This window comes from Anomalospiza imberbis, chromosome 8, assembly GCF_031753505.1.
Source record: "Anomalospiza imberbis isolate Cuckoo-Finch-1a 21T00152 chromosome 8, ASM3175350v1, whole genome shotgun sequence".
Lineage (NCBI taxonomy): Eukaryota > Metazoa > Chordata > Aves > Passeriformes > Viduidae > Anomalospiza > Anomalospiza imberbis.
In genome coordinates this window covers 29,940,004-29,957,724 of record NC_089688.1, presented here as the reverse complement: position 1 = coordinate 29,957,724, position 17,721 = coordinate 29,940,004, and the positions used below count along the sequence as shown (strand labels likewise).

General features: G+C 47.7%; 2 protein-coding genes across 2 annotated transcripts in view; one reads left to right on the top strand and one right to left on the bottom strand.

Moving 5' to 3' along the window:
• The window catches only part of EIF3A (eukaryotic translation initiation factor 3 subunit A), a 29,016-nt gene extending 20,193 nt beyond the window's left edge, over positions 1-8,823 (top strand). Inside the window, exons 18-22 of the mRNA XM_068198210.1 lie at positions 874-962; positions 3,408-4,225; positions 5,497-5,671; positions 6,096-6,265; positions 7,560-8,823. Of these exons, the coding sequence (XP_068054311.1) occupies positions 874-962; positions 3,408-4,225; positions 5,497-5,671; positions 6,096-6,265; positions 7,560-7,801 (1,494 nt within the window). The 3' untranslated portion in view covers positions 7,802-8,823. The remainder of the gene's footprint in view (positions 1-873; positions 963-3,407; positions 4,226-5,496; positions 5,672-6,095; positions 6,266-7,559) is intronic.
• A 6,615-nt stretch (positions 8,824-15,438) lies between these two features.
• Positions 15,439-16,477, bottom strand: NANOS1 (nanos C2HC-type zinc finger 1). The gene has a single exon (XM_068198579.1). It carries the CDS (start codon positions 16,398-16,400, stop codon positions 15,630-15,632), a length of 771 nt encoding a protein of 256 aa, XP_068054680.1. The 5' UTR covers positions 16,401-16,477; the 3' UTR covers positions 15,439-15,629.
• Between the last annotated feature and the right edge of the window lie 1,244 nt (positions 16,478-17,721).

Below are 17,721 nucleotides of genomic sequence, written 5' to 3'. Positions count from 1 at the left end.
ATCACTCCAGAAATTCCATTTGCAGTTTTGGGATTCTTTGCTCACTGTTGTTATTTGGAGTAATTTCTAAAGCATTTAAGGAGACAGAGTAGTGGATATGCAAGATATTGGTTAACCCATATTGACAAATAAAAACACTTTTCAAAGAGGGGTTTAAAACTGGAATACCATTCTTATGAAGAGATTGTGATTTTGTGAAATCAGATATTTTGGATAGTTTAGCTAACTAGTTTCTTGTGGTGGAATTAAGGCATAAAAATCCATTTAAATTGTTTGTCTGGCCTGGAGAGAGACATTTTAACTTTATTTTAAAAAAATACAGATTGATTATTGCTCTGCCCTGCAGCCTGTGTGAATCACTAATATTTCACCTCTTCTGAGCACTGAGGTATTGGGAACAAAATTGTCCTTGCCACAGAGAGCTTTCAGTGCATTCAGTTACATTTCCTGATGAGATCAGAAAGCACAAAGGCAAATAATTACTTAAGTTCATTCCTGTTGTCATAAGCCCCCAGGAAAAGTGAAACTGTTAGAACATCTCTTTTGTTGTCAACAGGTAGTGGCTGTGGCTGACTGTAGCTGTTGTTCAATTGTTCATACACTTCTCATAAACTTTTTAGTGTATTTACATATATCCTACCCTGCTGGTAAAGGATGTGGCACAAGGGGAATCATGTTTTTCTTTGAACTGCAGCAGAAACAATAAAGTCAGTTAAAGCCATACTTTAGTTACTCAAACTCCTGATAGTTCTGTGTTCTGCAGTTTGACAAGTGAGTTTTTAATGACATAATATGCTCAAGAGTAAATTATACATTGAAAATCTTCACTTTAAACATTTGAAGAGAATGTTCCTAATTTCTTTCGACATGCAGGAATCTCGTTGGGGTGACAGGGAGTCAGAAAGCTCCTGGAGAAGAGGAGGGGAGCCGGAATCTGAATGGCGTCGAGCGCCAGTGGAGAGGTAATCAGGGGTTGCCAAACCCCAGTTATATTGGGATCAAAGTATGGAGGTTCCCATTTTGGTGCTACTGCTAAAGCTGCACTAGCTGAGTAATATCTCATGCCTCTACATCTCTGAAAGTTACCTTCTATTAAAAAGTTGCTTTGTAAGGATCTCAGAATGAGAGAGAGGTTTTATCTTGGAACCACACTCAGATAACATTCCTGTTTTATTTGGCTTAGATATGTGAAGGCAAGCAGATATCTTCTGTGTGTGATAAACGACTTGCTTCCTTGGATTCCTTTTTAAATTAACAACTCTCCCACTCAAACATTGGTGTCAGTTCTGTAAATACAGAATGGAGAAGGATGATGAGCAAATACAGTGTTCCTGGATGATGAAATTCTGAGATTTTCCATTTAGAAAACTGATAGTAACTATGCAAGTCCCAGCGTAAGTCACAGAGCAGAAAACACATGCCATAAATTAAACAAAGCTCTGAAGAGCTGTATTGAACAAGGGAGGGATAGATTTCTGAAGGAAGAATATTATGAATGTACTTTGAACTTTAAAAATAAAAAAAAATCCACACTTGTTTACATTTATTTTGGATATGTTCACTAATAATGAAAACTGTTTATACAGTTGTAGAAAACAAGGTTTTTAGCATTTGTCTGATTTTCTGCTTCACATCAGGATGAACTGTAGCTAAAAATATTTCTGATGGTGCACATCTAGTTGTTCTTAAAAGCCTGTGCTGATGGAGATAACACTGCTGATTCCAATTGGCAGTATGTTTTATTGCTTAATTAGCCTTGCAGATAGATAGATTTTTGTAAATGTCTAACCCTCATTTCCAGTACAGCAATTTAAATCCATTACTGCTTACTCTGACTCCAGTGGAAGCAAATTTATTGACTCTTTCTCTCTCTAGCAATTTCTTAAAATGTTTTAGAAGGGTGTGATCTCTCTATAAACAAAATAGAATTCCATCTTTCCTTAAAAGCTGTGTTGCCATTCCTGGTAGTGATCCACTTTGTCATGAACTGCAGAATCTAAAAATTGGATGAAACTGCTTTGTGAAGCCTTTCACTACACATACATTGCATAAGCTGTGGTGCCCCATTCCCTGGAAATATTCCAGGCCAGGTTGGACAGGGCTTGGAGCAACCTGGGATAGTGGAAGGTGTCCCTCCCTATGGCAGGGGCTGGAATGAGATGATCTTCAAGGTCTCTTCAACCCAAACCATTCTGAAGTGTGTAATGCACTTACTTGTATGTTTCAATGGATTTGTTTGTTTCCACACAGAGTGATGCAGCTTGTCTTAGTTATTCTTCATTCAACTTTTCTAGAGATTGATTAGAGGTAGTTTAAAAGTAATAGTTTAAAATTAGATTTAAAAATCCTAAGATCCTGAGACAGTACCTGAATGAATTAGATACTTGATCATCTGATAAACATTATAACCATTCTTCCACATGCCTTTTATGGTAAAATAATCAGATTTTTCAAAGGGGAAGATTATCCAATTTGAGTCTAAGTGGAAATTAACAGTCTCCATGTCTTGGTTTTTACCTCACAGATCAATGATAATTGCATTCTCCCTTATTCTTCCAAACCCAGGAAATGCACTGCTTGAAATTCCTCAAAATTCTTGAGACTCTGAGTTGTCACAAACTGTTGTCTCTTTGTTCTCACCTCTTCAAGTCAGTCCTACATCTGCTGTTTTGTAGCAAGTTATTGCTGGTTTTTTGTTTACATTTTAGTAGCATAGTGGATTTCTGACCCTTGAGGTGTTCTTTCTGTTGTGTTTTGGTTTGGGTTTTATTTTTTTTTAATCCGTGAGATTCAACCCCAGTGCAGCTTCTCTTCTCCTGCCAAGAAGCAGGTACCGGTACATTTCTGTGATGTTCTGTTTCTTGTTTCTTTCTCTTTTTTTTATTGCTGAGGAAGGTTAATTTCCTGAAATAAAGAAATTAATTTGGTGACAAAAACAGGGTCTATGGTCTAAATGTATGTTTAAAATCTTGTAGACAGCAGAGTTTATGGTGTGTATGGCTGGCATGTGCTTGGAGAGGGGGGATACTTAATTGATGGTTGTGGGGTTTTTTAATATTGATTTGTTCAGACTTAGATCAAGCTTGCCAAATTAGGCTTGGTGTAGAAGCCAGCCCTCTTCTCTGTGGTGTTGCAGTACATAAGCAACAGAGGACTGTCCAAATTGTAGTTTGGAAGGAGATGATGAACTGCTCAGTCTTTACTGAAGCTGTAGGGACAGTGACCTACAGCTTTCCCATAGCAATGAACGGCATTAAAAGGTGCGTTTTGAAACTGCACACTTCACGTGTGGGGCCACTCATCAAGTGGGTGCGGTCAGAAATGGCTTTGGGGGGTTTGATGCTGTTGATGTGAAGCTTTCCTGGATGTCACCTTCCACTTTTCACTCATTCCCTGTGGTTTTACAGAGACTGGCGTCGAGGAGATCCAAGAGACGATGAACGGCCGTTCCGACGCGGGGATGATCTGCCCAGGCGAGGGGATGATCTGCCCCGGCGTGGTCCTGCAGATGAAAAGGAGCGTCCTCCAGAATCAGCAGAGGACAGGCCTCCTAGACGGGAAGGGGACGAGGACAGGCCTCCGAGGCGAGAAGGGGATGAGGACAGGCCCCCCAGACGTGGCTTGGATGAGGACAGGCCGCCACGCCGTGGTTTGGATGATGACAGAGGAAGCTGGCGAGCTGCAGATGATGACAGGGGTCCCAGACGTGCCCTGGATGATGACAGGCCCCCCAGACGTGCCCTGGATGATGACAGGCCCCCCAGGCGTGCCCTGGATGATGACAGGCCCCCCAGACGTGCTCTGGATGATGACAGACCACCCAGACGTGCCCTGGATGACGACAGGCCCCCCCGGCGCGGCTTGGACGATGACAGAGGCAGCTGGCGCGCGACAGATGACGACAGAGGGCCCCGGCGCGGGCTGGATGACGACCGGCCGCCCCGGCGGGCTCTGGATGAGGACAGGCCCCCCAGGCGTGGGCTGGATGATGACAGGGGCAGCTGGCGGGCTGCAGACGACGACAGGGGGCCCCGGCGCGGGCTGGATGATGACAGAGGGCCCCGGCGCGGGCTGGATGATGACAGGATGGCCCGGCGGGATGACGACAGGGGACCCTGGCGCAACGCGGACGATGACAGGCTCTCCAGGAGAGATGATGACAGGGGCCCGTGGCGTGGCGGTGAGGACTCGAGGCCAGGTCCTTGGAGACCATTTGGTAAACCAGGTAAAACATAGTAATATAATAATTCTCCCTCCAAAGTGTGTGTTGTCCTCATAGATAGTGGATATAACATACTTGATGCCAGAGGTGGGAGAATCAGCTCTGAAAACATCTAGATTAACTTGGCTAACGTGGACACTTCTCTACTTAGTATAATTAAACCTTTTCATTTGGTTTAATTAAAAATAAATTGCTTGTCTGGAAGATACGTGATGGTCACACACGTAACACTGGTCACTTCCTTGTGTGCAAAACCAAAATACACAAGTTGAATGCTCTGCTGGGAGCATTCTCACTGGATTAGCACACCTTGGACTCTCTCCCTACCCCTTCCATGTGTCTGAAGTTAATCTCCTTCTAAAGGAGGATTTTGATACTTCATTCAAGTGGGTGTGGTTTTGATAAGCCCTTTCTATATACCCAGAGATAACGTTTTTAACATTCCCTTTTTAACCCTTCCTGAGAGTCCTGATTAGAGCAGAGTTTGGATTAGATTACCTTCTGAGGTCTCTTAAAATCTGAATTATCCTATTCTTGTATTGTTTATTTCTATTCATAAGTGTCATTGATGGTGTCTAGAGCTGTTTCTGATTCTTTTCTGAACTGTTGATGACATTTGAATGTTAGATATGATTTTGATTTCCTGGTTATTTTCACTTACGTATTGGCAGGCACCATGTCAGCTTTCATAGACACTAATTATAGAATCCAAAACTTACTATAAATATCAAAACTTGCATTCCAGTTTTTCCTATTTAAAACCAAAGCAGGCTACATAATAAAGAACTCCCATTCATAAATAACTGAGCAGTACTGCAGAGTGCACTGTGTTAAGTGGATGATAACAAAAGTCACATTTTAAAGTAGTGCTTTAAAATCAGTAAGTTCTTTAAAAATCTGCTTCCTTTAAATCTCCTCACTTGTGGGTTTTCACAAAGGAATCTGCTGTCTGAGCTACACCCTTTGCTTCTTCTTGCACGTGTTTTGCACCAGACCCTTGTGGTTTCTGGCTGAAAACTGCAGGGTGCAACCAGCTCTGCTGGACTGTTCAGGCAGCCCTGACATGAGGTGTGCATTACTGGCTTTACATTTAGCAGCTTGCACAGTGTTTTCTCTGTGGCTCCCACATGCAAACTTCTTACAAACATCTCGAGTTGGATCTTCAGGAGTCAGAACTTGAAGAACCAGTTTCTGTGATGGAAGTAAAGGGTGCATTGTCTACAAGAGAGATCAGAGGTCAGTCACAAGCTCCTTTGACCGTTTCTTTCTTACAGGGGGGTGGAGAGAACGAGAGAAGGCTCGTGAGGACAGCTGGGGCCCTCCCCGAGACTCCAGACCTTCAGGAGACCGTGAATGGGATCGAGACAAAGATCGGGATGAAAGCGAGAAGGAGCGGGAGTTCGACAGGGAGCGAGATTTTGATCGAGACGATCGTTTCAGGCGTCCCAGGTCTGACTGCTCTGTTTAAGTACTTCTAGAATGTTTCTGCAAAAAGAAAAAAGGGCCCTGCTGATACAGAAATAACGTGGAATTGCTGAGTGAAAGGAACACTGGTTAGTTTGTGTGAAACTAAATACTTCAGGGCAGCAAGTGGATAGGGGCATTTTGGAGCCTTCGTGGTTTGTTATTTTTAGGATGATATCTGTTTACAGGAGGAATTCCAAAATGCTTAAAATGCTTTTAAATTTGTCTTTTTAACCTGTTATCAAGAGAATTCCATGTTAGGCTCCAGAAAAACAAAACCAATTTTGGAAGTATGTTAAATAGACACCCACTGGGTCTGTAAATATCCGTGCTGTGATTTATTACTGCTCCTTTCCATAGCAAAGATAAAAATCCTAACATTTAGTTTTTACGTTTTGCGTGCCCAAAGGGATGATGGCGGTTGGAGGAGAGGGCCAGCTGAGGAAACTTCCAGCTGGAGAGATTCAAGTCGTCGTGAGGAGTGGGACAGAGGTGGTCGTGACATGAGAGACCGACGTGGTGATGACAGGGAGCCGCCCCTCAGGAGAGGACCACCCCTCCGATCCGAGCGGGAAGAGCGTACGTTCATTTTAGTGTCCCTAAAGTCCTTCATCCAGCACAGAGCCTCCCTCTTTCTTCCTGGCACTGCTGGGAGGGGGTCACATGGGAATAGGTTATATTTTCAGCCTGTATTTAAACTGCCTTTCCATAAACAAAATAATAAAAGCACCTTTGGCATAATTGAGAATTCTTCAGGGAATCTTAACTATTTGTAGTTGTGATCTTTTCCATCTTAGTAGCATTTCACATCTAGAGTAGGAGGATAACATTTCAAGTATGCACTTGTCATAGGATTGTGTTCTGGGTGTATGTAGTTGTAGTAAGTACAACATGTAGTCCTTGTGTTCAGATTATCAAGACAGGCATCTCAGAAAGTAGTTTCTGGCCCTTTCCTTAAAACCATTAAAATGTGGCAGAAATATTTCTGAATGAGGGTTTCACATTATTAATGGTATTAATTTTGTATATTTATTAATCCTTTGCTGTGTTCTAAAAATACAAACCCATTTAGCCTGGTGGGACCACCACATCTTCCAATTCTGGCTTTCTTACCTTCAGAATCTCATTTTGTCTCTGCCCCAAATGTGGGTGTTCCTGCACTTGGGAGCAGGCTGGAACAGAACATGGCATCAAATACAGGAGTGCTGCTGACAGAAAGGCAGAGTGTTCACAGTGTGGAGATTTTTTTTAACGTATCAAGAAGTTTTGGGATTTGACTTCTTGGCATCTGCCACAGCTTTGTTCACACACAGCTGGGGTGGAACTTCTAGCATCCTTTTGGTGTGAATGAACAGTTTTTCATATAATAAAGGGTGGTGGATGCTGTTACCAGTAGACTCAAGTAATTCAGTACCATTTTACTTCTGATTCCAGTAGGCTGAAGAGCAATCTCCTGTCTTTCAGTAACAGCCTAAACATTTTCCACAGATGTTTTTAAGTCAGGATTTTTGTTGTCAGGGCTCAGTCATTTCTAAGGAGACACTTCAGTGATTTTAATTCTGTTAATATGAGAATACATTTTTACACCATAAAACCACGTACATCAGTGGAGCATTCTTACTGCAGTTACTGTGTTTTAAAGATGACACTGGGCTTGCTCACCACAATCCCAAACCTGAGAAGAGGTTTGAATAGTTCTGCTGTTACTTTCCTATAAAACTAAAACGTGTATTTGGCCGTTGTTGTCGTATTCCCTGTTGGCAGGGCTGAGGATCAGTAAATCCCACTGCCAGGGTCGGGGCTGTTTGTTAGAACTCTTGCAGGCTGCTGGTGGAGTGTGACTGAGTTGTTTTTCTTTTTCCCCGTGCCGTAGCGAGCTCGTGGCGACGCGCTGACGACAGGAGGGAAGAGCGCGGGGAGGAACGGGAACCGGCGCGGCGGTCGGCCCCTGCTCCTGCTGCTCCTCCAGCTTCTGCTCCCCCAGCAGCATCCAAAGAGCGGGAAAGGGACGGCGAGAAGGAGAAAGGATCCTGGAAAGCAGAGAAGGAGCGTGAGCCCGTACGCCGCACTAAAAACGAGACAGATGAAGAAGGGTGGACCACTGTACGACGTTAAGTGGGAATCACAGAGTTTAACCAATGTTTTAGCTTTGATTTGATCGAATCCACAGATTATATTTGTGCTTATAAACATTCTGAATTGGAATTCTTTAACCAATGTTTTGAGGTAACATGAAAGCATGAATTACTTACTCATATAGATTGATCATGCACAAAACTCACAGCAGAAGGTTGGAAATTGAATGCCAGTTTTTGAGATTTCAAATGATGCTTATTTCATGGGTCATTTGTTGCTAAAATAAAAAGAAGCAAGCCCAACAGCTGTCTTCAGCACAGCTTCTCTTTGGCACCAAAAACAGGCTGCCCTTTTTATTTTTAGTCTTTCTTAGTTTGGAATGGGGTTTTATTGTCACAGGACATGCATTTGAAAACACCTCTGTTCACACAGTGGAATTATTGAAAAACAGAGCTGAAAGAATTTGCATAATTAGCCAAAAAGTAGAAAAGCCCTCTTTTACATAGATACTTTGGAGGGCAGGCGGTTTCTGAGATATTTTATCACTATCTAAATTCAGTACATTGTTAAAATTTGAATTGAATACAATAAACATTGTGAATTAGCTACACTGGGATATTTTCTGTAGATTTACTTGAATCCATAATGCCTCTGAGGCCACTTTGCAGTCATTGTTCCAGTAATGTACACACTGCTGCAGTGTACAAATCAAACTTGCAGCTTTTACAATTTGTGTTTTGGTAAGCATATGGCTATGTACTTTCTGTTGCCAATATCACACCTGCTTTTTCCATTACTGGATAATTCATGCCTTTCAAGGATTTATAAATATTTGTCATATTTAAAATGTGTGGTTTTGGAGAAATTGTTCAATTTTCCCCCCAATTCTTTGTCTTCAGGGTCAATTCTTTCCCTTTCCAAAACAGTGATTTGTGGTAATGGCTGTGTTGACTTCAAAGCTGGGGTGCAGTAACAACAAGAACAATCTGGTCACACTGAAGCCAACACAGAACTTGCTGCTGTGTGTTTCTTCAATGATAAATAAACAAGTTAAGGAATTAGCTGCTGCAGTGTCTTGACTTTTTAGTGAGTCCTGCACCATGTGTTCCTGCAGAACAGCTGTTGAACAACCATTTTCTGTTCTCAGACCTGCTCTGTACCAGCTGAGGGAGAAGGTGAGAACACCCGGGCTGGTTTCTCCCTGAGAAACCTGGTGTGTGAACAGAAGTTGTAATACTCCTCTTGTCCTTTTCTGGGTTATCCAGGGCCAGTAGTTTTTTTTTTGGGAAAACTTGCTCTCAGAGGCATCTTCTCAGGGCTTGATTTTTGTGTCTTTGGATCCTATCTTGTCATTGCTGGTTGAGTCACAGGACTCCTTCAGAGAAGTAATGTTTTCCAAGCATTAAAAAAAAAAAAAGTATTTTTTGTTCTTTATACAGTTCTAAAAAGGATGGAACTAGAGACCAGCAGCCATCCAGTAACGGTGCTTACTGGATCTGGAGTAGGGGGTGCTGCTGTTCTTCAGCCACCTCCTGCTGTCCTTGCATTCTGTGTCACCAGATGCTGTTAAAGGGGGCCCAGGAGCTCGCTCCACTGCTGGCTGTGAAATTCCTTGGGTACTCAGAATTGTGTGTGTTCAGTGTAGTTTTGAAGACCTCCAAGGCTGAGGACTGCACATCTGTTCTGGGAAGCCTCTTCCAATGCTTGACTAGCTCCAGATTGAAAAATCAGCATCACAGAATGGTTTGGGGTGGAAGGTGACCCCAAAGGTCATCCAGTTTAGCCCTCAGCTGCAATGAGTAGGGACATCTTCAACTAGATCACATTGCTCAGAGCTTGAATGTTTCCAGGGATGGAGCATCCACCCTTTCTCTGGGCAATTTGTGCCAGTGTTTTCCACCCTCATTGTTATAAAACCTCTTCTATCTAATCTGAATCAACCATTCTTCAGTTTAAAACCATTACCCCTTTTCCTGTCACAACAAAATCTGCCAAAAAATCTGTCCCCATCCTTCTTACAGCCCCCCTTCAAAGGCCACAGTTAGGGCTCTGTGGAACCTTCTGTTCTCCAGGCTGAAAAACCTCAGCTCTCAGGCTTTCCTCACAGGGGAGGTGCTCCAGCTCTCTGGTCATTTCTGTGGCCCTAAAAAAGTTTAAACCGCTCTCTTTTGGCTTCTCCCCTGTGTCTCTCTGCTCACTGTGCTGCTGTGGCAAGCTGGAATTTTCCAGATAACTGCCAAGTAGGAAACAGGTGACTGCTGTAAGGTGTCCCCTAAAACCATTCCTTTCTCCAGGCTGAACACCATTCCATTCTCCTTTCTCCAGGCTGAACAAGCTCTGTCCCTTCAACCTTTCCTCCCAGGCATGCACTCCAGCCCCTGGACACTGTTGGTCCTCTGCTAAACTCAAATTTGGCTGAGTCCTTCTATGGGGGGAAAGGAACCCCAAAGAGCACAGAGGAAAGAAGAGGTGAACTGAGGGGGACCATTCCCTTCTACAGGCTGGGATCCAGGCCCAAAACAGTTCAGTGCCCAGCTCAAACAGCCTGGGATCTGCTGGCTCATGCTCACCTTTTCCCCTGCCGGGGCCCAGAGATGTTTGAGCCCCAGCCTGCCACTGCAAGGGCTCCTTCCTTGGCTGGGCAGGCCCCTGCCCTGCTCCCTCTTGAATTCAGCAGGCTCCTGTCCATCCCTTTGGCCAGCAGCCCTGTCCAGGTGTGTGGGCTGGGATCCCACTTCAGTGTCATCCTGTGCCTGCCTCCAGGACCTGGAGGATGGTTCCAGCCCAGCCCCCTGCCCACAGTGCTGAGCCTGGACATCCAGCCAGGTTTTCTCCCCCTTTGTTATGTGGGCTGTAGCATCCTGAGCTGGGTGCAAGGATATTGTGTGAGACAGTGCTGAGAGCCTTGTTAAAGTTGAGATGAAGAACATCCAGTGCTCCCTCCCTCGTCCACAAAGATATTTTATTATAGAAGGCAGGTGAGCCAGGCATGGCTTACCCTCAGTAATTCCATTCTGGCTGTTGTTCCCAGTCATCTTCTGCATCTCCCAAAAAGACGTTCTGGAAGGATTTCCTCTGATTTTTCCAGGAACTGAAGTGATACCATCTGGCCTGTGCTTTCTCAGATGGTCCTTTCAGACTTTTATCACAACAGGCACAACATTTGCCTTTCTCCAGCCTTGTAATATGTAAATAGTGATTATACCATCAGTTAGATAGTTTTAATTGTATCCACACAGAGACACTTTCACACCGGATGAGTGTTAGTCATCCTGCACCAGCTAAAACTGTTTCTCAGTCTGTGTTATTAATTTACATTATTTGAGATGGTGGTAATGTTGTCAGTGAGTGTTACATTCTCAGGACTGGGCAGCTTGAGAAGAGGCTGGGGAGATGTGAGCTTTGCAGGCATGCCAGCGTGTTTATTTTATTGCTTGATCTGTTTAGACACAATACTGACAGTGACCAAAAACCTGTGCAGACCAAATCCAACAGCTCAAACCTCCATCTCCTGCCATCACTAAACATGAGCACAAAACTTGGTTACCTGAAATGTTGATGAAGCCAAATGAGTTCTGTGTCAGTCTTTGCCTTGTTTGAGTCATGTTCCTTAAACAGCTAATTTTTTCAGTGAACCTTAGAAGAATACAAACTGTCACAGGCTGTATTTAGAAGGCAGAACTTAAGGCTGCTGCTGTTTAAATGGATGCAAATGTTGCTGGATTAAAATAAATCTCCAGCAAGGCAGTGTCAGGTATGAAAAGTGCTGTTTCCTTCCTGCTCCAGGAGCAGTCCAGACACTGACCCAGCCCATGGGCAGGACTGAGGGCCATCAGGGTCCTCAGCAGAAGGGGGGCCATAACTGGCATTATATTTAAGCTTTCTCTAGAGTGCTTTACTTATAAAAACTAATCTTTTTTTTACAAAATCCATATTTATGAGAACTGGCAGGGTGCAGTGGTGTTACTCCCGACTGGGCACAGCCATAACTGCAGCCCAGGACATGTCATGACTTTGGTGACCTCAGTGAGGTCATGAGGACATTGGGGTGGGCTGGTGGGCAGCCAGGAGGCATCTCAGCCAGCAAGAGTACTGGAAGGCTTGTCTTACTGTAAATGAAAGATATCTTTGTCATTTTCCTGTCCTTGGGCTGCTGTCATTGGCAGGAACTGCTGCATGTAAGCAAGTTTTCCTCCTGTGGCTAAAGGGCACTGCTGAATGGTGCCAGCCCACAACTGGGAGGCACTGGGTCAGTGAAATGCAAGATCCAAAATGTACCTGTCACTCAGGCACTGGTGCCCATCCTGGGGTTCACTGCAGCATTGCAAGAAAGAAGGAGGCACTCAAGTGGTGTAACAAAAACACCCAGTTCTTCCTTTTCTGCCATGGCAGGGCCAGCTGGAGCTGAAATGTTCTACACTTTGTCTGGTCCTCCTCTTAAATAAAATTAATGCATTTAATTACAGTAGGATGGAGATTCTAAAAACTATTCCACTGCAATTTACTAATCAAAGCCTCCCTTACTGCACTTTAAGTTCTGTTAGCCCTTTCTTTCTTGGGCAGGAGGCTTTGCTAAACCTTGTTCCATTTTTAGTGAATCACTTGTTTTGTCCAGAAAACAGTCATTTTAGAATTATATCTTCCTCCCCATGCAACTCTTAGCAACTCATCTCCAGTAAAAATTAATCTATATATCTAGTGGGTCAAACTGGCACTGTAAAAAAAAAAAAAAAAAAAGAGAGAGAAAAAAAAAGACATTTTGTAGCCACTGTGTTTGGTCCTATGGTATCTACCTGAGGCACTGGTCAGCAGACTGACAGCAACCTGCCCAAACAGAATTTCCACTAAACTTGGGCACAGACTTACCTGACTTCAGCTGAATCAAATTACCTATACATCTGAAAGTATTTTCTAATTAGAAGTAGTTTGCTTTTTGCCAAGACTAGCACCAGCTGAGGATGATTATCCAATATTGTGTTCACTCCTCTTGCCAGACTATCACTATAGAAAAGATTCCATGACTAACATGCACAAGTTTAAACCGGTGACCATAATATTTTGATTTGCAAATGCCTGTAGAAGAGTGAAAATAGTGCCTCACTTTTCACAGGTTTCAGATGAAGCTCTTTGCTGTTCCTAGAATTTTAATTACTAATGCAAACGGTTCCCTGTATTTAAGGAGTCAAAGTAGCAATAAAAACACTGTCTATTGTAATAACCTTTTCAGCGTGACCAAGAACAAGCATGTTTCTGCTCACTTGGTACCACAAGGAGTGTGCTGGTATGCCAGAAATCACAGCAGCTTGTTTCAAATAACCCAGTCAAAAAATCCTTTAAGGTTTAGTCTTTTTTAGACTCACACTTGGAAATCTTTAAAGGGCAGATTGTCCTGTTGGATGATTACATAAAGTAACTGAAGAGCCTTGCTGTCAGGCTGGCTTTTGCTGAATCCTGTCATCTTTCTGCAATAGTCTGAGGTTTGGTTTTTGTTGTTTTTTTTTACCTTCCCCCACCCCTAACTGGTCTTGAAGCTGTTTCTCTTCCACTTTACCTGTTAAGCCTTTGATGAGATGCCCAGAGCTGGGTAGCAGTGAGGCCAGGCAGCTCTTGGCCTTTCCAGAGCAAGGCTGCAGCTCCCTGGAGAACAGAACCAGGAGCAACAGGCAGCAGCACAGGCTGTGCACACAAGTTTTCCTCTTACCCAGGCTCTGCAGAAGGCCAGTGCCATGCAGAAACAGAATCTGCTGTTATCCTGAGGGATTTCAGGCTTTGCTATAGGGCTGGTACTGCACAGCAGCTTCATGTAAAGAGCAGAGAGGTGGGGCAGGGACATGGCAAACACCTGCAATCCAGCCCGGCCAGGTAACCCTCAGAAAACACCCGAGACAGATTTTCTTTGATCTTTCTTGCTTTTGTGTCCAGTACCAGTCAACTGCATTAAAATGTATAGAAGGATCTTCAAACTTCCCACAAGGAGGTAACAAAAGTACAGAAGAAAACTCTTCCTACAGCATCACGCCGGAGCTCAATTCTAATGTGTGGTGGACACAGATTAAACCTACGTGGACCAGGAATCACAAAACCCAACACATCTAACTTGAACACCTTAGAAGAGCCTGTGGTGCACTCCCTGTAGAGCAAGAGACAAAATGTAATGCATTAAGCACAAGGAGAGGGAGGCTGGCACAAGGATAGCTGCAGCCACTGAGTGTTATTTAATGCAAACCCCACTGCATTTGATAATTAGACCTGACACCATCTTTGGAGCCATCTGATGGAGATTTAAGGGAACACTTCCACACAAAATCAGTTTCTCCCTCCTAATTGCTGTGGCTGGGAGTTAACAGCAGTGAACCCTGGGTCCTCATCCCCAGCCCATCCCACACATGCTTTTACTCCATTCTTGACTGTCCTGCTCTCCTGACCCCATCTGCCACCCTGCTGAGCAGCTTTTCAAAAGGAAACCACACAAGTGTGGATTACTCCTCACTTTCCTAGTTCCCTTTTTCTGTCAGGACCCGTCTCCTTTCTCATCTTCCTGGTGATGTCCCGGCAGTTCCTCCACAAGGCTCTCTTCACCTCCCTGCTGCAAAACAGTGTGATCCACTGCACTGAAAACTCCAGCATCCATCTTTCTGCTCCAGAGTACTCAAACTCCAAACTGCTGCTGCTGCTCCTTGTCCTACCTCTAGGTAACAAATAAAAAAATCTCCAAAAAAAACCAAAACAAACCCCAAAACACCAAAAAAACAACAAAAACCCATTCAAAACAAAGCCAAAAAAACCAACAAACAGGCAAACCAAACAAAAACAAACAAACAAAAAAGCCATTTTCTCCTGGGGATTGTAAGTGATATAGCCCTGGCTGATATTCAGTACCAAGGAACTGCCATCACCCAGAGTGGTCCAGGACTACAGCCTAATTCTTATGCTTTGTACAGTTTGTGTAGTGTTAAGGATATTTGTTATCCATACGGGTAGATCTCTTTTACTTGCAAAGAGTTAAAGCCACATTCTTTGAACTCTTGAAAATAAACAACCTCCCTTTCTTCCATTCTCCTATGGTCACAGCTTTCTGCTTTGTCCAGGTCTCTTTCCATCAGGCTTCCCCCATTCTCCACCATAAACACAGCTGCATCAAAGCTTGCTCCATTGCCATCTCACTGCCCTTCTGTCAGCAGAAAGGGCTCGGTTTGCACTCTAGCCCAGAGTCACCACGTTTTCAAACACGCACTTGGATGTTTTCTCCTCCCAGACCTTCCCTAAAACTGAGTATTCGACACGGGGACCTGCGAGACCAGCGCCACCGGTGCCCACGAGAGGAAGGGTGACGGCTCGGATGCTGCGATTTCGGGAAGCAGGTGTGAATTACCGAGGGCAGGTTCGAACGCGGTTTGCTCACCGGCTGTAAAACGGGCGAAGGGATCGGCTGGGATGTTTGCTTTAAGAGCTGAAAGGCGGGGTGGTGTGCCCTAATTAAACACCCTGCTATGAACTGGCGATGAAGAGCAGCTCTCCCGCCCGATGCCCCGCCGGCACGGAGCGCTCGGGCCGGGCGGGCGGCAGAAGGCGGCGCTGCCCCGCCGCGGGCACCGGGGACCCCCGCCGCCTCCCCGGCCGTGGGTGCAACCCTCGGAACCCCCCGCGCACACCCAACCCAGTCAGATCTCGCCGTCTCCATAAAAATCACATATAGATATATTTTTTCTTACAATAAACAAACACAGCGCATCTCCGCCTCGCAGTCCCCGGGCCCGGCGCCGGGCTCCGCGCGTTCCAGCGCGCAGCGGCCGCCCCGGGGCCGGGGCCGGGGCCGGGGCAGTGTCAGCGGGAAGGGGCGCGGGGCGAGGCCCGGGGGTCCCGGCCGCTAGCGGCCCTTCCTGCCCAGGGCGGTCCGGGCGTGCCGGAGCTGCCGGGCCGCCGGCACTTTGGAGAGGGGGCAGTACTTGATGGTGTGGGCATTGTCGCCGCTGGCGCCGCAGAGGGGGCAGGTGTAGCGCCGCAGCACCGGGCACAGGACGCGGCCGTCGGGTCCCTTGAGGATGTGCGTGGTGTAGAGGGCCACCGCCTCCTTGTTGTTCCGGCAGAAGACGCAGACCTGCAGCTCGGGCTTGAGCAGGCGGGAGGCGGCCCGCGGGTGCGCCGGCAGCCGCCCCGCCACCACCACGCCGCCCCAGGCGTGGGCAGAGCCCTCCCGGCCCGGGTGCTCCCCCGAGCAGTCGAACACCACGGCGGCGGGGCCGCCGCGTCCGGGAAAGGGGCTGAAGTCGGCGAAGCGCTCCTCCAGCAGCCCCTCGCCGTGGTGGTGGTGATGCCCGCACAGGTCCAGGTCGTGCAAGTCCAGCGCGCCCTCGAAGTACGGCCCCGCCGCCTCTTCCTCCTCCTCCTCCTCTTCTTCCTCCTCCTCGGCCGGCGGCACGGCGGCCGCCACCACCACCGAGGGGGGCTCGGGGCCGAAGCCCTTGCCGGGCCGCACGGCCTTGGTGATGAGCGTGGCCAGCCCCAGGTAATCGTTCCAGGAGTTGAAGACGTTCCCGCAGGCGCTGTGGCTCCGGCCGCCGTAGCGGGCGCCCGGCAGGCACTCCACGGGCGGGAGGTGCCGGTGCTGCTCCAGCTTGGTGCCCGGGAATGCCTCCATGGGAGCGGCCCCTCCGTCGAGCGCGGTGCGGGGCAGCGCCGGGCGCACCGTGCGGCCGGGGCCGCTCCCGCTCCCGCTCCCGCTCCGCCGCCTCTGCGAGCGCGCGGCCGCGCGGAGCGCCTCAAGTAGGGGGCGGGGGCGCGGCCGCCGCGCTCCCATTGGCTGGCGGCCAGAGTTGCCTCGCTCTCATTGGCTGAGCGGCGGCGGGGGCGTGGCTCGGCCGAGGTCGGGGCGCGCTCCGGTCCCACAGGTGCGGCGGCCCCGGGACCGGGACCGGGATCGGGATCGGGATCGGGATCGGGACCAGGACCAGGACCGGGACCGGGATCGGGATCGGGACCAGGACCAGGACCAGGACCGGGACCAGGACCGGGATGGGAATCAGGATCAGGAGCGGCACCGGCAACAGGAGCAGGATCGGGACAGAGATCGGGACTGGGACCGGAATTAGGAGCGGGACCGGGACTAGGATGGGGATAGGGATAGGGATAGGGATCGGGATCGGGATCGGGATCGGGACTGAGACCGGAACCAGAAGCGGGATCGCGACCGGGATGGGGACAGAGGCCGGGATGGGGATCGGGACCGGGAGCGGAACCAGGAGCGGGATCGGGACCGGGAGCGGAACCAGGAGCGGGATCGGGACCGGGACAGGAACCAGGAGCGGGAGCGGGAGCGGGACCGGGATGGGGATCGGGACCGGGAGCGGTAGCGGAGCCGCAGGATGATCCGAGAGCAGGCGGACCCGACACGGCACAGGCCCGGCGGGGAGCAGCGGTGCCGCCCCGAGCGGCCGGCCTGGCAGGGAGGAGCGTCACCCGCAGCAGAGCGATGTTCGGCGCTGAACGGGTGGGAAGAGGCTCCAGCGAGCCTTGTAAGCTCATGGAGGGCAGCGGGTGCCTTCCCATTGGTGCCAAAAAGTTGTGTGGGGCAGAGGTGATTTCCTCTTTGCACCCCTGTTAGAAGGGGGTTTTAATTAATTAAATTAGAGAAGGTTTGGCTGGGGTCTCAGGTGAGGTACGTGCCCTCACTGAAGTGCTGCTCAGGTATGGGGAACCAGTCCGCAATATTCAACCCTAGAAAGGGATGGACCTGAAGTACACTGTGCCTGTGAGTGCTCTGAGTGCAGTGGGTGGATGCAGAGGCACCCTGGGCAGCAGGACAGGCAGCAGTGTCCTGCAGCACCCACCTGTTGGGCCTGCTGAGCCCAGGTTTTGGTAGCCCAGCCCTCACCCCTGTGGTCAGTCCTTGCAGGGCAGGAGCCATGCTGCAGGACAAGAGACCGTGGTGAGGAGATGCAAGCCCCCTTTGCTGCCCCTGA